The following is a 21,888-nucleotide window of genomic DNA, read 5'->3' as shown; positions in this document are numbered from 1 at the left end:
CATCACACGAATGCTACAATGCCTACGATGGTCCAAGCCATTATTCTATAGTCCGGCTACCTCCATAACTAGAGCCTATGCTTCAGCAAGACTCACAAGAAAAGAGAAGATTGAGGGCCTGAATCACATTGCTCGAAGTAAGCTATACCAGCTCGATACACGTTTTGACATATTCAACGAGAAGGTAACAAATGTTGTCGACTTAGGCTACGCGCCTGGCAACTGGCTCGCATATGCTCGAGATGCTCTACTGGCAGCGCACGATATAGAACCCGAGAAGATTTATCAAAAGTGCACCTTGGTCGGCCTCGATATTGTGGTCGGTAATCACCCACAAGGATCATTCACAACTCAGGGAAATATATTCTCCAAATTAGCGCATAGAAATGTTACTAAACTACTCAAAGAACATGCATACCGAAGATTGGCTGTACAGAATAGTGTATTGCAGAACACTGACACAAAAGGCAACGGTGAGTTCACCTTAGACTCTGAGATGGCAAAGATTTCGGAGATGTTTCTGAATCTTGACATTAAGGACGAAGCATTAGAGTCAATAATGAGTATACAAGATTACCAAGCCAATTTGGTGACGTCAGACATGACCAACCCGTTCCTTCAAGACAAAGGCTTTTTTAACAATACCACCAGCAGACCCTACATTCGCTCTTCTACAAACTCTGCTCTTAGGCATCATACGAGCGATCCCTTGAAGAGTTCCATCGACACAGCGGATGCTGCACTTCTACTATGTTGCGATGTATTAGCCAAGGGAGGGTCCTTCTTGATTCGTTTGTCAAGAGTTGATTTGGCTGACCCTGAGTTGTCACTCTTTGAGCAAAGACTCAAAAGAACATTTGCACAAGTGAACAAATGGAATTCAGAGGGGGTGACAGAATCGGACAAACTGATAATACTGGAGCTCTATTTTGTTTGCAAACACAAGTTTGAGCATATTGCTGACAAGTACGAAGTATTTGATGTGAGACGTTAAATGTACAATGATTGTATGTAATTTTTTTGAGGAGGGGATTGAACTAATCCATTCTCATGCAGCGAGATCTATACCTTGAATTCACGCCTGAAGAGCCCACAGATTCCCATTAGTAAAGTGTTCTTCTTAAGCCTCAAGAAGGTCATCATCTATAGTATGCTTGTTATCTTCAAGATCAATCAATGCATCCTGGGCAGGTGGCTCGCCCACTGTGAGATTGGAGAGGCTTGTAATCAAACGCTCGCTGATTCTAGCTCTACCCTTAGACTCTAACTGCTTCTTCCAAGAGGCGACAATCTCCTCTAGCTTAGAGTCACTGACACCATAAGTGCGGCCAAAGAAAGCGGCCTCAGTGAAGCGCTCTGTTTTCACCAAAAGGTCGAGACATCTTTCGACGTTTCCAGTTAACCACCAGGCTTGGAATGCGATATTGTACTTACCCAAGGTCTCTGTGCTCTCAGCTAGACGGGCCAACTGCTTTTGATTATTGGATGACGAAAGCAAAAGCAACAATGATGAATAGTCTTTAGCTAACCAGTAGCAGTCTTCCGCGAGCTTAATCAGCCATTTCAGCAAAGCCAAGTCACCCAACTTCTTCCACTTGATGACATTTGCTGAAGCAGTCAGAGGATTTTGCTCCTGACTCTCAGCAAGCAATTCGTATGCCTTGTTGAGATCACCGGTAGATAACGAGATCTGGAATTTGGAATCGAAGTCCTGAGACAAAGAGAAAGACAACTTCATGTAACCAAGCTTTTCGAAGAATCTTGAAAGCTGATTGAGTTCAGTCTTCGTCAAGTCCTGTAGGTATTCGGAATATTCACCTTCCAAATCTTCGGTGCCGATGGTAGAGACATCTGGAATATCCTCCTCAACAAAGCCTTTCGCATATTGCTCAAGATCACCACGCATGACTAATGTTTGCAACTCCAAAATTTTGGCGTTTAAGTACCATGAGATGACATTAAAAGCTTTATCAATCAAGTAAAGCTTGCCATCAGCAGCTTTGTAGCCAATAACGTAGTACTTACGGTCAAAGTGACTCAAGTTGATGACCTCTCCGCCCACGAAGTAATTGAGTCTGTTGGTGCTTCCCGTGGTGTATACGAAAACGTCACCGATGAACTTACCAGACAAGATTGGTTCCGACGATGGCAATGTATAAAGGACGTCAAATGCAGCTTCAGCTCCCTCAGCAGAGCTATACGTACCATCGGTCAACGATTCATCGTAGACTGCACGGTCAAAGCTGAGGAAGTAAGTCTCATTTCCGTTCTTACCAGCATTAGTAGTTCCAGCACCGGTCTCTGTGGCAGTGCTCGTAGTCAAGATGGCAACAATCTCGCCATTGTCAGACCACACAAGATCTTGAACGTCATTCTGTGCGAGGTTGACTCTTCTCACCAATGCACCAGTCTCCCAATCGTAAAAGCACAAGAGACCACTGGACTTAACACCTAACAAAGCACCAGGAATAATCTTGTCAGCTTCATATACCAAGTCAACTGCAACATGTTCTTGAAAGTTCTTGAAGATCTTGATAGAGAGCTTGCTTTCTCTTATAGCGAATGAGGTAGCATTGGACATGTCATGAGAGTTCCAAGCAAAGTCTAAAGCCTTGCCGAAAGCCTTGGATCTCCAAGCCAAAGCAGTGTAGACGAGGTATTCGCCATCACCACAAACAGCTGCATATCTTCCATTGGGTGAATGAGCCAAAGTCTGTGGATATATTTCGACAGTGCCCAAGTCCTTTTGTTGGATAGGCAAGGCTTCACCATCCTTTAAACCATCAGTGGATGTGGGTTTTATAACCGAAGAGTAGACTTCGGAGTTTTTGGCGTAGATCAATTTACCATTGTTGTCCATGGAGAACAAGGGCTCTTCGTTACCCATCTTGACAACGATATAACCAGAATCGCAACCGACAGCAATCAAGTTAGACTTTTGCAAGATACCGACACACCACACTCTCTCCAAGCCATAGTTGACAGACTTCTCCAATTTGAAAGTATTAGAGTTCCAAAATCTGACAGTGCCATCCTCAGAACCGGAAACGATTAAAGGCAATTCAGGATGGAAGATGGCGAAGGAAACATTGGCCAAGTGACCTTCCAAAACGGCGACACAGGACTTTGTTTGGTAATCCCAAACTTTGACGGTTTTGTCGTCGGAGGCTGTGATAAGGTATGGCTTGTCTGCCTGGGGATAGTAGTCCACGTAGTTCACACCCTTCTCGTCATGGGCAACCAATGTGAAGTTAGGGGTTGGCGAGCTCAAGGACCAAACTTTGACAGTTCTATCCAAACATGCCGATGCAAACGTATTGGGGTCTTTAGGATTGAAGTTTACGCTCATGATGTAGTGTTGATGGCCTTCATAAGTTTGTTCCAAACGCCAATTGTTCTCCCAGTTCCACAACTTAACAGTCAAGTCATCCGAAGATGTCAAGACGTAAGGTAAGGACTGGTGGACAGCAATACTTCTGATATAATCTGGGTGAGCTTCGAACTGAGTGATCTTTTCACCAGTGTTATAGTTGTAAACACGCACATGGAAGTCATCAGAGCCCACAACGATCCAAGCCTTCCTTGCAATGAACTTACCAGCTCTCACTGGCAAGTCAGTGACTTGGATCAGCTTGATGAGCGTGTTGGTTGCGTAGGACCAAATTTCGATCTTACCATTGTACAATGTTGTAAGAATCCAGGGCTCGGTCGGGTGGAAATCAATGCCCTTCACTCTTTCCGAGCGAGTGGAGAACTGCTTGGTCACTTCCAACTTCATTGTCCTCGGGAGTAGGGGAAATCGTTGGCTGTGAGATTAGTGAAAGTAGGTGTTTGGAATTTTGAACACGATCCACTATAACCTGCGCGCGCACGACCTTGACAGGTTTGCAACATGCTTCGAGACAGATTGTCAAATTCTAGCCATAGCTAAAGTTTATTTATCATTATATTAGCAATTCGTCGTGATGGTAATGCTGGTTATAATTATGCGATATATGCATTGAGTAGAAGTTCAATGGTGACTGCGAATTATGGCAAGAGGCTTGTCGGGTGGTTGCGAAAAGGCCAGAGGTTAGGTCTAATATACTGCAAGAACCTTACCCCGATCCTCTCTGTACTGATTTTCAAGCTCCACGACTTCATGAAGCTTATCCAGCCATTTTTGATGGAAAATGCGATTGGAAAATTTCTCTTCCATGAGCTCACTACCAGTAGTTCTCATGGAAGTCAACTGTTCCAGGCTGATAGATTTCTCAATGTACAATCTACGGAGAATTTCATTCAACCTGGGAAATTTCGCTTCGGTCTTTTCCTCATTCACATATTGGGTGAAGATAAGATTTTCATCAACTTCCTCTCCATTAAAGTCTGGGTCGTCCGTGCTCTTGAAGAAAAAGCCAACATCATTCCTCCATGTTGTAGAAGGAACCCAAGCAGGTGGGCTTGAGGCCAGCTTCTGAGAGCAAATGTCAAGAAGAGGCCCAGCGGAAGCGTGTACAATAGGAATGGCGCCAGAACTCACATACTCCACAACGCCGATTCCGAAATGCTCGTTCCACATGGCATTGAGACCAAAGTTACATTTCTTCAATTGTTCCTTCACTTCGTCGTAGGAGCAATCCACAATGAACTCAACATATTCGGCTAAGTCGAGCTCCTTAGTCAAAGCTTGAAGATTTTCGAGCGTGCCGGAATCTTCAGGCGTTCTGCAAGATCCCAAAAAGACGATTTTGGGAATATCTTTGATGGGTAGCGAAGCAGACCTTGCTGCTTGCAAAAACTTGCTGAATTCCTCAAGGACTAGAGAGTGGCGCTTCTCAGGCCTAAACTGTGCAATGTAGAGCAACTTTTCCTCTCTGGGTGCGGTGGTCAACTCTTGATTAATGAGAGACTCAGTTGAGCATGGAGGATAAAGCTTTTCGATGGTTCTGCCCAAGCTTTGATTGAGACTCCAGATTCTTGACATATGATTGAAAGTCCAAGAGCCATTGGTGAAGGTGACATTGACGCACGAGCCAAGGTAGACATAGAAGTAATAAAGAGCAGTCCAGTAAAAAAACTTGACCAATGCCTTCAAATCACCAAGACTTGGCCGAAGAGACGTCAAGTCCGCGAGCGATCTGAACTTGAGCTTGTTGAACATGTCCAGTTGGATGATAGGATAGTGCACATATGCCACAATCGGTATCTTGAGGATGACACTGATAGGGAAGTAACTACCTGGCAAACCCATCGTATCAATCCAAACGTCAGGGGTCAATTCAAAGATTGCTTCAAGTGCTAGAAGAATTGAGCCCAATAACTGGCCAATCATAGTAAAATGCTTCCAGGAGTCCGAGTCAATCCACTTGCTAAACTTACGCAAGTACACAAACACGATTCGCTTTGAATCCATGTCCTTGACATCAAACTTCAGCTGGGCCTTATGCAAGATCTCTTGGGGCAGAGCCTCCACATTCGTGGTGTAGACGACGACAATATTTTCACTATTCTGAGCTAAGGTAGCGTAGATAGCCTCCCACAAGACTTTTTCACCACCACCGCCATTGTTGGCGTATGGATGGAAGAATCCATATAGGATGCTTCTGCGCAGATCACCACTCAGTCTATGCTTCATGGTAGCTAGGAAATCATCCTTGTTTTTGATATCAGAGGGCAGGAACAGGATCTTATTATCCTTGTAGTTCGAGTAATATTGCGGATCAAAACTGGCTCCGACCAAGCGTTTCCTGAAACTCGAACGCTTTGCTCCTACCTTTAAGTAGACTGGCTTGGGGTGGTCGAGATGCTTCTTGATCTTATCCTGCCAATGGGTCGGAGGCACGAAAAAGAAGTGCGGCAAGGCGCCCTTGGCGGTCTGGAAGAGGAAGAAGACCGCAAAGACGAGAGCCACAATTAACAACATAGCTGATGAGGAACCAAAGATGGATCTGGTGGTGGAAATAGTGGGAGTGAGATCACGTGCGGCGGATATCGCCGAAGCAGAGTCAGACTCTGGATCAGGGTCGAAAAGGTAGATTGGGGAAATGGAGAAAAAGTTCTTGGGGTTGACAATTACAAGCTGTTAATTGGCCTTTCAATCTGATTTTGAGAACACATTGTTGTGCAAGTGGGCGTACAACGCCTTGCCTACAAGATGGCACGATGTAACCTGGCTACAATTATACTTGGCCCTATTGTGTAAGACATTGACGGTGAGACCAAATCTTGCTGCCTGCCCTAATGCAACGCTTGTTTCAAAGACATCTGAGACAGGCCTCGAGACAGGCTTCGACCCCAGCTGGGGAAAAATTAAGCGGCTGCAAAAGGAAGCAGGAAATCGGAGAAGCCTGAAACCCCTGAGTGGAAACAAGACGCACTGCCTCGAGATTAGTCTGGGCCATTTCCGGAATGGTGCCGAGTAGACCTTATTTGGCTTTGACGCTCTACATCGCAGCAATAAGCGAGCACCGGTGGAAGTCCACAGTTGGCATCTTGACCAGCACCACCCCACTCTACGACAATCAAACGAGAACAATTCAGTCAAGAAAAAAAAAAGTCTTGAATCTTGAACCCCTGCATTCATTTGTGGAACGACTTAATCCCAAAAAAATACCTTCGTCTTGCGGGGCCATTGTCAGAGCCCTTATCGCCCCTTCGAAGGTATAAGCGATTCGCAGCCACCTACCGCGTTTTGCCCACCTTCCGCATAGGTAAAAAAAAGTGCCCTAAAGCCAGATGCGATCGGCGCTTCCACGCGTGTAATGTACCCTTCCGTGCCCCACGCTGCCATAGAATAGCAAGCTTTAACTTCTCCAAAGAAGCCTGCCCGAATTGGCCGAACAATCCAGGCGCTTTGGCCCGGCTGGCTTTTTATTTTTTTTTCCCCCAATGGCTCTTGTAGGTAACTTTTCAGATTGGTGAAGTTGCAATTGACTGGGAACCATTGTGGTAATTGACGTGTTTCAGACGGAAAATTAAATCACCCTATTCGGGCTTCCGTTGGCACAATTTTTTTTTCTCGTCTTATTTTGTTTCAACTGTGCGGTTGCAAGTTGTGGGTGTCTCAGTTGCTGCGAGTAATTACGGCACATTTTACTCTTTTTTCTCGCCCTATTCGTCCTTCCACGCGTACCCATCCCTTTTCAGTTTAGCCCTCCTACTCATCCCAGCTTTTGCTGTCTTAGCTTGCGGTTTCCCCTGCCTTTTAACCAAGCCCGCTGCCGTTAGCGTCTGGTCTTTTTCCATCACTCCTGATCTTTTTTTTACCACTTGGTTGGCATGAACACTCTTAAACAATCTAACGCCGCCAACTCACCCGAAGACATGTCCACGAAAACATCAACGCCTCTGCGTTCCAAACCCCAACTCAAGAAAGATGACTTAGAGAAGATAGCCAAGGAGCTCAAGCTGAAGCTTTCCAAGGCTTCTGTCACTGCTAAGCAGCTGATGTCCTCTACAGCAGCGAAGACCCAGCCGCCAGACAGCCCTGTGTCTCAGACGTCCTTGCCAAAACTGAGCCCTTTGAAGAACTATTACATGTGGAAGCGTCAAATGGCATCCGGACGTTCCCCCAACGTGACATCCTCGCCCAGCTTGGTGTCCCCTGATGGAAGACTGCCCACGCTGACTAAACCGTCTGTCTTTTTGGCTAGCTCTCCGACGAAGTCTCGCAAGGCTTCTACAAGCTCTTTTGCTGAGGATGACCCCAACGACTCGCCTATCAAGAGGCGCAGAGCTACCAGTGGGGCCGCTATTAAAAGCCCTGCTCCTCATATGGTTCTCAAGGAGATTAACGGACCCGCCACTCCTCCAGGTGCTCTGGGCAAGAACTTGAATCCATCGCCCGTGCTTACATCGAACCCTCAGAAGGGTAACACGCAGACGACTCCCACTTTGGCGAAGAAGCAGCTTTCTGCCAACCTGGCACAGTCTGCCCTACTTAAGACTCCAACTCAGTCTAGAAGGGCTTCAGTTTACAACGATGATGAAGGCGCCGACCTTCTCATGTACTTGGCTACGTCGCCTTCGCCAGCTAAACCAGCTTATGCGAATACACCTAGGGCGTCAACTGCGCCCAACGGCTCTGCAAACCACAACTTTCTTATGGCGAAGCCCCTGCTGAGCGGTGCTCTGTTCATCTCGCCACAGCCACCTCTCACACCAAAGCGAACGCTTCATTCCACTGCGAAGACACCTCAGAATAGATTAACTCCTTCCTTGGGACTCCTGGGAGGCGTCGGCGTACCTGGCAGCGCGCTACCCTCGGCAGGGTTGGCTCTTACTCCGGCAGGTTTCAATATGGGCGATTATGTCAACTTTTTCACACCTTCTCCCGGTGGTGCTCAATCAGGACATGCTCACCAGCTGGCCAACCGTAACTTGCTTCGAACGCCCGACTTTGTGGGTCTCATGCTGCAAAAGACCCGTGTTGATGGTAAAATGATCAATTTCGACAAGGTTGGCTTGTTTGGCTCACAACTGAACCCCGAATCTTCCAAGGAGTAGGCTGGCACTACCCGGAATCACTCATACGCGGCGTGCCGCTGTCTCTCGTTATTTTCTCGCTAGTGGGCCTGCGGCCTTTCTCTTTCGCTTAAACGTTTGCAATTACAGAATATAGCTAATAATTTCCCTCTTTTAGATGGCTGCAAAACCGTAGAAATCTCCAATGGTGGTAGCGGCACGTGACTCCACCACCACCACGATGACCCTCAGAAAACCGGCTCGAGACTCCGATACCGAACTCCATAAAATGTCAGCAGATCAGGAGTCTCAAACAGCTCTGCTGGTCACGGAAAAAGTTGCCGATTTAAACATCGCTGAGGGCTCTCCTGCCCCTGAAGCAGGTGACAATGAGGCCGGTGAAGACGGTAAGAAGAAGAAGAAGAACAAGAAAAAGAAGAAGAAGCTCACGAATATTGCTTCTTCTTACCCCGATGGCGTTTACCCTGAAGGTGAGTGGATGGAATATCCATTGGAGGTCAATAGCTACAGAACTACCGATGAGGAGAAGAGATACTTGGACAGACAACAGAACAATAACTGGCAAGACTTCAGAAAGGGAGCCGAGATCCACAGAAGAGTTAGAACTAAGGCTCAGCAGAACATCAAGCCTGGTATGTCTATGCTTGAAATTGCTGACTTAATTGAGAACTCAGTTAGACAATACGTCGGCAATGACCACCCCAAGAGCCAGGGCATTGGTTTCCCAACCGGTTTGTCTCTCAACCACGTCGCTGCGCATTACACCCCAAACCTGAACGACAAGGTCGTCTTGAAATACGAGGATGTCATGAAGGTGGATATTGGTGTCCACGTGAACGGCCACATCGTTGACTCTGCATTTACATTGACCTTTGACGAGAAGTATGATCCACTTTTGGAAGCTGTCAAGGCTGCCACGAACACTGGTGTCAAGGAAGCTGGTATTGATGTCAGATTGAATGATATTGGTGCTGCTGTTGAGGAGGTGATGGAGAGTTATGAGTTGGAGCTCAATGGAAAGACATACCCTATCAAGTGCATCAGAAACTTGAACGGTCACAACATCGGCCAGTACACTATTCATTCTGGTAAGACCGTGCCAATTGTTGCCAATGGTGACATGACAAAGATGGAAGAGGGCGAGACCTTCGCCATTGAGACTTTCGGTTCCACCGGTAAGGGTTACGTCATTGGCCAAGGTGAGTGCTCTCACTATGCATTGAACCAGGGAATCGATGCCAAAGCCCCCACCGAAAAAGCCAGGCAGCTTGTGGACACGATCAAGGATACCTTTGGAACACTTCCTTGGTGTCGTAGATACTTGGAGAGAACTGGTGAGGATAAGTATCTTTTGGCACTTAACCAGTTGGTTCGTGCTGGCATTGTCGAAGACTACCCTCCTTTGGTTGATACTCTGGGCAGCTACACCGCACAGTTTGAGCACACGATCTTGCTCCATCCACACAAGAAGGAGGTGGTTTCGAGAGGCGACGATTACTAGAGGCCAAAGGGATTAGTTACATAGACGTACAATTTACTAGTCGAATGAGAGTCTCAAGTATTGAAAAGGAAGTCAAATTCGAAAACCTTAAGTGTAGCGTACCTGAAGCCAAGAACACGGTCTGGCATTCTTTCACCATGCCCGATTAGTCGATAGAATTCCTTGTGAGGGGTTGACGGGTAAAGTGTGAAACCCTGTGCAAACATGGACCAATGGGCGTATTTTGTTTCGTGAAAAACTATGGAGGGGAATTCTGTAGATAGAAAAAGCCCGTCTCATGATTGAATCGTCAAGCACGTCTGACCGTAAAGGACCAGGCATTCTTGACATGCCAATCTCCTATCTCCGAAATAACCGGCTCAAACTACTTTATGGCATACCATCAAAATTCTGAGTTTCCTGAAACAAATACCATTATCGTCACTTTTTAGATGTTCCTAGCCGTGTGAAGCTAAGCGACTGGCGCATTCACTCGCAGACGCCAATGCATAGCACTGCGGCGAAGCAAGAAGCAACATGACCAACTTCTAAGAAAAGCCTGGTGTACGCGTGCTCAAACGCTCTACAATAAGAGATTCTAAGACTTTTTGACAATTTGGATTTGAAGCGTCCTCATTCGCTCGTTCGCTACCATAACGATTTGCTTCCGATCTGCCGTCAAATGAAACAAGACCGCCATTGAACGAGGCCAATACATCAATTCTACTTCAAAACGACACGTAAGGGTCTTTTTCATAGCTACCTCAACTCTACCACTCTTCAACTCTCTCTCGTGTGGTTGGTGTACAAAACTTGAGGTGCCCGACAATCGTGGCTCAGGCTTCATGTGACAGCGTGAGGTTGCTCGGTCACATCCACGGCTGTCCAACGGCTCGTCTTGTAAGTATATATAAAGAGAAAGATTCGTATAATTCAATCGAATTTTCCTACAATACCCCCTCAATCGTTCCTGCGCTAACGTCTCTTGCTTGTCACTGCACTGCAAGGTGTCCTGCTTGGTTTTGCTACTATCAGGAATTTTCGCTCACTCTCCTTTTTTTCTCCCGCTGGTATTTTTTTCCTCCTACTACTTCACAACAATCTGCCAACATGGAGGTCTCCCCCAATGTTTTGACTTACAAAGGTATGTTAAACCGGGTTCGCTGGAGCGGTCACGCTCTCGGCTCCCACCCTGCTGCCACTGTGTTTGAACGCCACGCATTTGATTCGCCTATGTGTCAACATCTACCGGAAGCCACATTGAATTCTTCCACGAGTACGAGACAATCGTTCAATGGAAGCCACTTGTTCAATTGCTTGGTCTCGTTCTTCCTGATGTCGACCTCAGTCCCATTTGTGGTCTAACAAGTTGCCAACACCACGCTCATAACATCAAATACTAACCTCCAGGTAACTTCACAGAGCCCTCCACGGAGTACTTGCACTTGACTAATTCGTCGTCTCAGCCCTTGGCTTTCAAGGTGAAGACCACGGCTCCCAAGTTGTACTGTGTCAGACCTAACGCCAGCATCATTGGCCCAAACGAATCTATCAAAATCTCCCTCATCTTGCAAGGCTTCACCCAGCCATTGCCTAAAGACTACAAATGCAAGGACAAGTTCTTGATTGTGTCTTTGCCTTGCCCTGACTTGGCCGACCCATCCAAGGTTAGCGAGCAGTGGAGCGCCTTGGAGAGCAAGTACGCGGACCAGTTGCTACAAAAGAAATTGAGGGTCAACTTCGTCATTGACGACGACGAGACCAACGAATCACAAGCCAACGAGACCACTTTCGCCAACGCCACCTCTTCGGCTGGTTTCGGTGGCGCCGGTGCGGCCGCTGCCTCTGGCTTCTCCCTGAATGCCAACGACACCGCCAATAGAACTATCGACGGCAACGCCGCTGCTGCTGACACCACCAAGGAGGCTTTCCCATCTGTTGGTGGCGGTGCTGCTGCTGCCGACGATGCACAGCAGAAGGAGTTGGAGGCCTCGAATCAGAAGATCAACAACTTGTCCGACAAGTTGGACTCCAACGAAAAGTCTGCCGCTGGAACTGGCACTCTGACTGGCACTGCTACTGAGGACACCGTCAGCGGTGTTTCTCTTCCATTTGCTGCTGTGTTGGTTCTTATCGCTGTGTTATTGGGCTGGTACATCTTATAAGCGCCGATAAAGAAACAAAAACGGCCAGTTTAGCGGATACCGGCTGTCTAAGGAGAAAACAGTGTTCGTGGGCCACCCTAGTATACCAAGAAATGCTCTATCTCGCCGGTGGCGATGTATTATTTACCAATCGATAGTTTGTTTGACTGAATCTGTAGCATCAATTCCAGCATCATTACCTCCGCTCTGTGCCATAGAAGTTTGGTGCCGCGCTCGAAAGTAAAGCAACTGATACCAGTTATTTGGATCTCAAAAAGTCAATCATGGGCCGTGCCACGATCAAGTCGGGCTCCATTAATCTCCTCAATACCATTATTGGTGCGGGCATCTTGGCCATGCCTTATGGCCTCAGAGCTAATGGTATAATCTTCGGGTCCTTCCTTATCGCATGGTCTTCGTTGACCTCTGCCTTTGGCCTATATCTTCAGAACAAAGTTGCGAAGTATACTCAGCAACAAAACGCCGTCTCTTATTTCAGTTTATGCCAGTTGACGTATCCTCAGCTTTCTGTTGTCTTTGACGGTGCCATTGCCATTAAGTGTTTTGGTGTGGGTGTCTCCTACCTTGTGATTATCGGCGACTTGATGCCCAAAATAATGGAGCTGCTTAAAGTTGACGAAGACTCCTGGTGGATGGAGAGAAACCTTTGGATTACGCTTTTTATGGTGCTCATGGTGGCACCGCTCTCGTACCTCAAGAAACTTGATTCATTGAAGTACACATCTGTGATCGCTCTCTTTTCGGTGGTGTACTTGATGTGCCTAGTCATCGAACACTACATTGTCGATGACCTACCTAATAGAGTTATTGATGTTGTGGGGCCAAAGCTGTTGCGTCTGACGCTCTCGTCTTTTCCTATCTTTGTCTTCGCATACACCTGCCACCAGAATATGTTTGCCATAATCAACGAATTGGAGCCCTCCGAAACTTCTGGCTCACAGACAAGACAAGGCAATATGATCATCCGTAATGCCATTTCCGTGGCATGCGCCTCTTACTTGCTCGTGGGAATAATCGGGTATTTGACCTTCGGAAACAAAGTTGACGCCAATATCATCACCATGTACCCCAAAGACTCTATTCCTTCGCTTATAGGAAGACTTTGTATCGTGGTGATGGTGAGTTTATCATTCCCCCTCCAATGCCACCCATGTCGTGGTTCTGTCAACCACATTAGATACTTCATCAAGAATGGCGTCCTCTCGCATAAGTTGCGCAACAGTCAAGTCACCAATGACGGCTATGCACCTCTACAGTCAGACGGTGAATCGATGGTGGACGAAACCTTCGTGTCCACTACTCCTATGGAAGGTGCCCAAGACACCGACGGTCACGACCCTATCATTGTCAAGCTCACAACTAAACAATTCTACATTATCACAACAGGCATTGTTGTGCTAGCATATCTCGTGGCCATCTCTGTCAAGTCTTTGGCTCGTGTCCTCGCGTTCGTTGGTTCCACTGGCTCCACATCCATTTCGTTCATCTTGCCAGGGTTGTTTGGTTATATGTTGATTAAACCACTCAATGGGGCCACAACTTTGACCAGATTAGAAAAGTTCTGCAAGTACGGCGGGTTCGCCTTGAGTGTATGGGGTGTCATTGTCATGGTGGTGTGTCTTTTCGTCACAATCTTCCTTGGAAGCACCCATTAATTATGTCATATCTATCATTTGTCCATCATATCGAGTCATTATATTTACAAGTATATTTAAATAATCAAAGGATCAAATCCTTCTTCTCCCAGCCTTCAGGATGTTTGGAGTTCAACCCTTTCTCTGGCTGTGGTTGATCTACACCTTCGATCTTCACGACGTAAGGGTTTCTGTCAGTCTTCTGGTCAATGCTAGCGAGGGTGTGGTTAACCTCTCTATGTTTAGACTCGTCAGCTCTGACTCTTTCCACCAAGTCCAAGAAGGTTGACTCGTTGTTGAGTTCTGTCCAGTATTGTTGGGCCACCTCGGGAACTTGAACACCATCAAGTTTAGGCAACTTTCCAGCCTTCAAATCATTGATGAGATGGGTGTAGGTACTGACAGCCTCTTCTTCTAAATAGCCCACAAAACGATGGCAATAGCGAGGATAAAGCAAGTACATGAAGAAGAACATGTTGCAGAAAACGCCTTGACCCATGTAGATAAAGAAACGAGTGAACCACGAAGGTTTACCAATCTTGATGAATGTGAGAAGGTGCATTCTCTCGTTGTAAGCTTCATCAAGCAAGGTTTCAATCCAAGCTTTGTCTCTCTTGAGTAACCGCAATGAGTGGAGGTGACGAATAAAAGCAGCTGTCATACCTGGGACGCCTGCAACCGATTCTAAGAATATAATTCTTGTAAGCCATTTGTTTTCATTCATCTCCCATCTCGTACCCTCGAAGCGATTAGTTATTTCTTCGGGGGTCTTTGGATGCTTGTAGCCGGTTGCAAAATCGAAGATCGAGCGCACCAGGTTGATAGTTCTGTGAGCAACACGGTCCATTGTATTTTGAGGCACACGATGGACAGGCTTCACAGTCTCAACCTCTTCTTTAGTCCATTCTGGATGAGGAAACATAGGATGGGAGATGAACTTCTGGTCGTCGTGTTTGCGTTGGTCGTCATTATCGAGAAGCTCCGTTCTAATTTTCAAGGATCTGGCAGGGCGGAGGGCCACGGTACCCATACCAGAAAGAGCGAGTCTTGTAACTGTTGGTTTATAAATTGAAAGCATGATGAGGAATTGAGAGGTGAAGAAAAGCTTATTATATACCCCTGGGGTGAGCTAATTTGCAGCCAAGGGAGATTCACGGAGAGACCTGCATTGCAACGGTACTAGTGCGGCTGACCTCCCGTGAAAGCGGCCGAAGCGCTGAATCCGGGGTATAAAGGGAGGAATTTCGGAGACTTCCAAAAACGGACCCGGATGTGTCCTATAAACGTGCTCATATTTTTTAAAAAAAGAGAGTTCAACAGTGGTGGGATAATTGACCCAGTAGTGAGAATGGACAAATACGGGAGAGCATATTATGCACAAGAACGAGCTTGCGTCTATTGGTCAGCGTGTTAACGAGTGAGTAGGCTTATAATAGAAAGAGAAACTTCAATGTTTTGTTCTCTGCCAGTGCTATTGGAGGCTAGTTGTGAAACCTGGAGGTAGCTTTCACCATTCGGTCGAATAGAGAGATCGAAATTACAAAAGTGAAGCTCAAAAATAAGTAAAACTCAAAAATAGAAGGGTCCGTCATGGATTCTTGCTGGAGGTAGAAGTCCGGTCATTGCTACGGCTGGTTACGGGATCAGATAGAAGAGAGCATTTATCGGGAGTAGGGAGGAAGGATTCCCTGGAGGTCATGCTCGCGCACAAAATAGCACAAAGAGGTTAGGGTGAACGCGGGTGAGCGGGATGGACCACAGTATGCTGATTAGATCGAACTCTAATTCGTCGGAAATGAGGGTCGCCTCAACTGACCCAACTCATTTCCAACCCGAGTGGTTGCCTCTTATGGATCTAAGCTTCTGTTGCGTTCATGCTTTTATTTTGCGTCATGTGGAGTTCTTTTCACAGGGCCATTACTCTCGTCTAAATATATTCCCGCCGAACATCGATCGTTCACTCTACACTTTTCCTTCTACTTTATGGCGGACATGTTGTGTTGTAGCTTGAATTTTGGTATCGGTGCGTAGAATTGGCTGCAAACTGGATTCTCGGCACTTCTGTGCGGAACAAGCCAAGACCCAACCTTGAATGCACTTTACTGCCGCTTCTTCGAAATATTGAAAATGGCAGATGATCTCGTTCGCCATGTCGACACTAATTCCGCACATTTCGCTCCCTCAATTAGCCGATTCCTCGTGTAAACTCCCACTGAGGGGGACACCGCCTTCTATGCTCGAAGGCCCGCCAGGTTCTCTACATACGATCTGTGCCCACCTGCCACATTGAGTAAATTTAGCCACCAAACGAAGCTTAGCTTTAGCCTAGTGTGGCCGCACAGAATGCTCACACAAAGCGATGCAGCGCAAAGTTGCAACCAAACGTGCCCTGCTACCGCTTTGAAACTACCCTTTTCCATTCCCAGGCATTGCGCCGTTTTCATTCAAAAATCATCCCGACCCTGAATTTTTGCCTATTGTGCAGACGTCACCGTGTCTTTCTCAGGCATTGTCCTGACTGGCCTGCGACAGTGCCGAACCGATTTAGACTCTCGAGGTAAACATAGCGGAAGCCTAAGCGTGTTTTTTCACTTTTTGTTTAGTTAAGCAGATCTGCCTTTCTACCAAGCCACATCTTGTGAGCCTTACATCAACTACCAATAAAACAAATGTGAATGCCCATTCTTTAACAATGGGAGTCTTTTCAAATGTAGGTAGAAATAGCACCTGAATCAGCCCCCATCGGTATGCTTTGTCCGCGACCGCGGGCACTTCTAGACCTTGGGAGCGGCTCCTGCACTGGCGGATCGCGCCATGATCCGTATTTACTGGAACACTATTGTGAATTTTCGATACATTTTTTCCTCACGGAGGTCCTGGAACCCTTGTTTTGCCCAACCCTTCCGGTGATTTCTTGAAATACACAAATCGAGAGAACCTGACTCACGCCCATCGTTTTGATACCCTTTAACATCTTGAACATCCCCGTGCCCCTTTGTATCGTCATCCCCTGATCCAATGGGCTTCAAGATCTCGAACTTCATCGGTGATCCCTTTGCTATTGCCACCGTCAGTTTTGGTGTCATAGCATGGATCGTCGCCATAGCAGGCGCTGCCGCTTCCACGCAAAGCTCGTTCCCCAGATTCACCTGGTGGGGCCTCGTATATCAGATCGTGTTGGTGATTATGATATTCGTGCTTTATGTTTACAACACCATCGAGTTATATAAGTTCACCCTAGTGGGATTTTTATCTGTGGCGTTCTTGTACACCACCAACTCGACCAACAACTTGATCTACAACTCCAACTCGTCCGGTAACTTGTGTTGTGCGGCCGGATGCATCTTGTTGTCAATGCTCAACATCTTGTGGATCTTGTACTTTGGTGGTCACCCCGAATCGCCAACCAACCAGTTCATTGACTCCTTCTCTGTAAGAAACAACGGCTTCCACGGCTCGCTCCCCGCTGGCGAGTACAAGGAGGAGGAGTTCGCTGTTCCTCGCAGCGCATCAAACAACTACCAAAACACTGACGACAGGCACTCGCAGAACACTAACACGAAATCAGCATACATGCTGTCGCTGCAGTTGAACGGTCTTGAAAACTTCTCCAACCTGAACGTTCACGGTACGAATGCACCCGCGTCAGTGAGAAACTCCACGAGGAACACTGTCTACAACCAGCTGGACGCCAATGCCTTCGGTATGCCTGCTGGGGTGTTCCGCTACAAGGCGCAAGCATTATACAGCTACGACGCCAATCCTGAGGACATCAACGAGATTTCGTTCGTAAAGGACGAAATTTTGGAGGTTGATGACATTGACGGCAAGTGGTGGCAGGCCAGAAGATCGAACGGCCAGGTGGGTATCTGTCCGTCGAACTACGTCAAGCTCCTAGACTAAGAGCACATGTACGAATAGGGAAACACACGGCAGCAGGCAGCTGCGGCAGAGGTAATGATAATTGTGGTGTCGGTATATATGGCAAAGTTTGACACCAGAGAAAAGAAAACCCGCTGCGTAGACGCAGCATGGGGAGTGTGGCTGCGGGCCAGATCCGCTTGCGCAAGTGAAGCAACGTGGCCGTCCATCGAACCTCATGTTGCTGTAGGGTGGCCTAGTAGCAAAATAAGGCTGATGCTGTGCAGAGTTGGATGGGGGGTGGTGACTGTGGGTCTCGCCGCACAAGCAACAAGATTGCCCAGGCCACAGCGAATGAAAGCCGTCAACCACAGCGTTGCTCGGCTGCAAACCTGGCACAAGTGTGATGACGCAAGGCTGCTTTCAACACGAGTGTCGAATCGGTTCCTTGCTGGAGAATAGACTAGACAACAAAATTCGACAATTGGGCAGATTCAACGAAGCGTCATCTGACAATGCCGATCTGCGGATCAATCGACAAGTGTGTCAAATGAAAAGAAAAAGAATGGCACTGTCGGTCATGAGAGCAATGCTTCGAGACAGTGGCATTGTGCATTCTCGCAGCAAGGGGCAGGCCGCAACTTTGGGTGCAAAAAAAACCCTTGCGGTGGCTCAAGTATAAGTAGCCCCAGGGCACGCTCAGTTAAAAAGGCTAACTATTTAATTGAAAATGGGTTTGACTGACAAGATCTCTTCTAAGATCAGCGGAAACAAGGATGTTGAGAACATCCAGAAAGCCGACCAGGCTGGTGGTAAGGCCATTGGCAAGGACAACATCTCTGGTGAGGTGAGAAACCTTGACAAGGACCTGGCTGCCAAGTACGCCAACGACGCTGACAAGGCCGGTGGCCAGTACGTCGGCAGAGAGAACTTGTCCGGTACTGAGGGCGGTATCGGCAGCAAGTTCTCTGGTCAGGGTGCCTCTGGTTCTTCTGGTGCTACTGGCTCCCACGGTGCTACTGGTTCTGGTTCTGGCACTGGTGCTGGCGCTGCCGGTGCTGGCGCTGCTGGTGCTGGAGCTGCTGGCGCAGGTGGTGCCGCTTACGGGGCCTCTGGCTCTGGCACTGGTGCTCAATCCTCCTCTGGCTACGGTCAGTCTGGTGGCCAGTCCTCCTCCGGTTACGGCCAGTCTGGCAACCAGTCTGGTTACGGTTCCTCTAACGCCCAGGGTGGTTCTTACGAGACCGGTTCCGGCTCCACCTCTGGCAGAGGCTACGAGTCCCACGAGCCAACTGGCAGCCTGTCTGCTTACGGCTCCTCTGGTCAAACTGGCCTGGGTTCCACCAGCCAAGGCCAGTACGGCAAGGACGCTCTTTCTTCTGGTAAGGATGCCTCCAACGCCTACTCTTCTGGCGACAAGGCCGGTATTGCCACTGGTGGTGCTGGTGCCGCCGCTGCTGGTGCCGGTGCTGCTGGATACGGTGCTTCTCACCTGGGCTCTGGCTCTGGTTCTGGCTCTCACGGCAACTCTGCCTACGAGTCCGGCTCTGGTCCAAGAACCCACGGTTCCGACGCCTACGGCTCTGGCCACTCCTCCCACGGTTACGACACTGCTTCTGGCGCCAAGACCTCTGGTGCTCCAGGTGGTGTTTCCGAGGGCTCTGCCACCACTTCTAGATACGACTCAGAGGGTGGTGCCGACAAGTACGGTGCCACTGGTTCTCGTGGCCACGGTGCTACTGACGCCAATGCTACTGGCTCTGGCTTGGGTGGCTCCATTGGCGGTGCTGGTGCCGGTGGTGCTGCTGGTGCTGCTGGCGGCTACGCTGCTGGTTCCCACGGCTCCTCCTCTCACGGTGCCTCCACTGGTGCCTCTGGCTCCCACGGTGCTTCTGGCTCTCACGGTGCCTCTGGCTCTCACGGTGCCTCTGGTTCTCAGGGTGCCTACGGCTCTTCTGGTGCTACTGGCTCCTCTGGTACTGGCTCTGGCTTCTCCACCGGTGACTCGTCCTTGGACTCCAAGATCTCCAAGTTGGACCCTAAGGTTCAGGACAAGGCCAAGGATGCTTTCCAGAAGGGTTACGACGACGCTGTCAAGTCTATTAACAGATCTTAAGGGTCAACACTGTATTAGTTTATATTGAATGCCATAACGATCAGCGCTAACTAGCACAGCTGCATTGTAGCATGGAACGGGCCTCTCCAGCGTCGCTCTGTAAACGCCATTTGTCTTCGTACTCCTTGAGCTCGTCGCCCCACTTGCTGGGATCGAGCGGATTAAAGGCCATCTTTTCGAGCTTCTTCAACAATGTAACATCGTTACACTTGGTCTCCTCTGCCTGCTCAATCACCTCAGCAAGAATCCAGTTTCTTGGAAGGAAGAGTGGGTTGTGCTGCGAGCTCTTTTCGTACCTGTCAAATCCATCGTGCTCCATCGTCCTAGACACGTAATTCTGATACTTTTGCACCCACTCCTTCACTTGCTGTGTCAATTCGTCTCTGGGGTAGTGCTCGTGCTGGCTCACTTCCTGCAACAACACCGAAGCTGCAAACTTGTCAAGATCAAAGTCTGCAGACTCAACTCTGGCCTCCTGCAACTTCACGAAGAACCCGTTAAAATCACATTGGGTCTTTTTGAGCATTTCAAGCATAGGGGCGAGCAAATCGGCATTCTGTGCCTCAGGATCCATCACGTCTATAAGCTTGTGCAGCAAACCGAGTCTGTCAAAGAAAGTTTCCACATACTTTTTGGTGAAGGCATACATGTACATTTCTCCGCCAATTTCGATCAACTTGGATGCCCTTTTAACAATTTTATCCTCCCAGCCGTTTTGGAAGTTGTTCGTCTTGAACTGTGGGTTGTCAATGAGATCAGTGCCAGCACCAATAAGCTGTGCCAAGTTCTCACCCAACCTCGTCAAGTTCCACCAGATAGCCGTCGGCGTATTGGCGTAGTTGTATCTTCCTTGATGGTCCTCGGAGTTAGGCGTGTACTCAGGATTGTATTTGTCCATAATACTGAATGGACCAAAATCCATCGAAAGCCCAAGAACGGAAGTATTGTCAGTGTTCAATACTCCATTGAGGAAGCCGTAACATTGCCACATGGAGGCAGTCATAGCATTGCGAACAATGATCTCAAAGTACATCTTATCGTACTTGGTCAAACCACGAAGGCTCTTCTGAATGTCATTTTGAAACCCGGTATTAGCTGCAATTGTTTGTTCAAAGAAGGGGAACTCGACCTTCTTACCATCTTCCTCGACAATGAAGAGCTCATCAATAACGTAGTCACTCAAACGACGAAGACCATCCATATCAAATCTCCATCTGTACAAGTCAAAGGTTCCAAGCCTGATCCAAGATTCGGCAAATCTGGAGACAATAGCACATCTTTCAGCAGAATATCTTTGAGCTAAGGTCTGTGGAAGATAGGTAAGCGACAACGCTCTGGTGGTGGGAATTCCAATCTGATTCAAGTGCTCGGAGATAATGTACTCCCTAATTGAAGAACGAATAACTGCCTTTCCATCCGCAAAACGTGAGTATGGGGTTTTGCCAGATCCCTTTAACTGGACCTCGTACTCTTTTCTGTTGAACTTCGTAGAAGGCAGCGTGTTGTCTTTGGATTTAGGAACTTCAAACAAGTTGTGAACTCTTCCATCACCGAGCTGACCAGCAAATTGGCCGAATTGCCACCCAGCGTACGCTTGAGCATACGGGAATGGAAAGTCTGTATCACGGAATGACAAATCATGGTAGAATTGGCCACTGACGATTTTCTGAAACTCTGGATCTTGATCCTCGTTCTCGTTCAAGCCCAAGTCATGGAGAGCTTGTTTGCTGGTTGTGATGTATTTGTATTCCTTACGTTCTTCAGGAATGGACCATGAGAAAGCTCCATCGTGAAGGATCCTGGGGTGTCTTATGACATTTTTCTCGTTAGCTGCAGCAACGTCTTCACTCGTTATAGCGTTATCTGGCTGGAGGGTCTTTGGTATGGACAGCCTCTTGGGCAACTTGGCGAAGGTGGACATGGATCTTTGGCAATGGTTTTTAGCGTGCTTGAGTGCGGTTATCATTATTCTGCCAAGGAAGACAAGCGACGGCAGGTTATTTGTAACAAGAACACAACAGTCAATTCGAGAACAAAAGAAGTGGTTCAGATTTCGAATTTGTCAGAAAGATATGTGTCTGAATAACTAGCAGTTGCTCCTCGTTTATGTAGGAGGGTCCTAGAAGTGCGTGTGGAGTGAATGCCACACAAAGTCCGAGTAATTGC

General features: G+C 47.8%; 11 protein-coding genes across 11 annotated transcripts; 7 read left to right on the top strand and 4 right to left on the bottom strand.

Moving 5' to 3' along the window:
• Positions 1–10: 10 nt before the first annotated feature.
• C7M61_000989 (uncharacterized protein) lies at positions 11–994 on the top strand (the record flags this gene model as incomplete). Its single annotated transcript, XM_024856408.1, has 1 exon — positions 11–994. One exon carries the CDS (start codon positions 11–13, stop codon positions 992–994), a length of 984 nt encoding a protein of 327 aa, XP_024716007.1.
• A 126-nt stretch (positions 995–1,120) lies between these two features.
• On the bottom strand, positions 1,121–3,778 carry SEC27 (coatomer subunit beta'; the record flags this gene model as incomplete). The annotated part of the gene is made up of 1 exon (XM_024856407.1): positions 1,121–3,778. The coding sequence occupies one exon, from the start codon at positions 3,776–3,778 to the stop codon at positions 1,121–1,123; it is 2,658 nt and encodes an 885-aa protein (XP_024716006.1).
• Positions 3,779–4,078: 300 nt separating this feature from the next.
• Positions 4,079–5,905, bottom strand: ALG11 (alpha-1,2-mannosyltransferase; the record flags this gene model as incomplete). The annotated part of the gene is made up of 1 exon (XM_024856406.1): positions 4,079–5,905. The coding sequence occupies one exon, from the start codon at positions 5,903–5,905 to the stop codon at positions 4,079–4,081; it is 1,827 nt and encodes a 608-aa protein (XP_024716005.1).
• Positions 5,906–7,260: 1,355 nt separating this feature from the next.
• Positions 7,261–8,487, top strand: C7M61_000986 (uncharacterized protein; the record flags this gene model as incomplete). Its single annotated transcript, XM_024856405.1, has 1 exon — positions 7,261–8,487. One exon carries the CDS (start codon positions 7,261–7,263, stop codon positions 8,485–8,487), a length of 1,227 nt encoding a protein of 408 aa, XP_024716004.1.
• A 247-nt stretch (positions 8,488–8,734) lies between these two features.
• On the top strand, positions 8,735–9,967 carry C7M61_000985 (methionine aminopeptidase; the record flags this gene model as incomplete). Its single annotated transcript, XM_024856404.1, has 1 exon — positions 8,735–9,967. The coding sequence occupies one exon, from the start codon at positions 8,735–8,737 to the stop codon at positions 9,965–9,967; it is 1,233 nt and encodes a 410-aa protein (XP_024716003.1).
• Positions 9,968–11,056: 1,089 nt separating this feature from the next.
• C7M61_000984 (phosphatidylinositol-binding protein) lies at positions 11,057–12,111 on the top strand (the record flags this gene model as incomplete). The annotated part of the gene is made up of 2 exons (XM_024856403.1): positions 11,057–11,222; positions 11,357–12,111. 2 exons carry the CDS (start codon positions 11,057–11,059, stop codon positions 12,109–12,111), a joined length of 921 nt encoding a protein of 306 aa, XP_024716002.1.
• Positions 12,112–12,374: 263 nt separating this feature from the next.
• On the top strand, positions 12,375–13,766 carry C7M61_000983 (aspartate/glutamate transporter; the record flags this gene model as incomplete). Its single annotated transcript, XM_024856402.1, has 1 exon — positions 12,375–13,766. The coding sequence occupies one exon, from the start codon at positions 12,375–12,377 to the stop codon at positions 13,764–13,766; it is 1,392 nt and encodes a 463-aa protein (XP_024716001.1).
• Positions 13,767–13,830: 64 nt separating this feature from the next.
• On the bottom strand, positions 13,831–14,823 carry AOX2 (Aox2p; the record flags this gene model as incomplete). The annotated part of the gene is made up of 1 exon (XM_024856401.1): positions 13,831–14,823. One exon carries the CDS (start codon positions 14,821–14,823, stop codon positions 13,831–13,833), a length of 993 nt encoding a protein of 330 aa, XP_024716000.1.
• Positions 14,824–16,763: 1,940 nt separating this feature from the next.
• On the top strand, positions 16,764–17,648 carry SSU81 (osmosensor; the record flags this gene model as incomplete). Its single annotated transcript, XM_024856400.1, has 1 exon — positions 16,764–17,648. The coding sequence occupies one exon, from the start codon at positions 16,764–16,766 to the stop codon at positions 17,646–17,648; it is 885 nt and encodes a 294-aa protein (XP_024715999.1).
• A 688-nt stretch (positions 17,649–18,336) lies between these two features.
• ASR1 (Asr1p) lies at positions 18,337–19,722 on the top strand (the record flags this gene model as incomplete). The annotated part of the gene is made up of 1 exon (XM_024856399.1): positions 18,337–19,722. The coding sequence occupies one exon, from the start codon at positions 18,337–18,339 to the stop codon at positions 19,720–19,722; it is 1,386 nt and encodes a 461-aa protein (XP_024715998.1).
• Positions 19,723–19,768: 46 nt separating this feature from the next.
• C7M61_000979 (uncharacterized protein) lies at positions 19,769–21,643 on the bottom strand (the record flags this gene model as incomplete). The annotated part of the gene is made up of 1 exon (XM_024856398.1): positions 19,769–21,643. One exon carries the CDS (start codon positions 21,641–21,643, stop codon positions 19,769–19,771), a length of 1,875 nt encoding a protein of 624 aa, XP_024715997.1.
• Positions 21,644–21,888: the final 245 nt, after the last annotated feature.

This window comes from Candidozyma pseudohaemuli (genome assembly GCF_003013735.1).
Source record: "Candidozyma pseudohaemuli strain B12108 chromosome Unknown scaffold00001, whole genome shotgun sequence".
Classification (NCBI taxonomy): Eukaryota; Fungi; Ascomycota; class Pichiomycetes; order Serinales; family Metschnikowiaceae; genus Candidozyma; species Candidozyma pseudohaemuli.
This window is presented reverse-complemented; position numbering and strand designations above follow the sequence as displayed.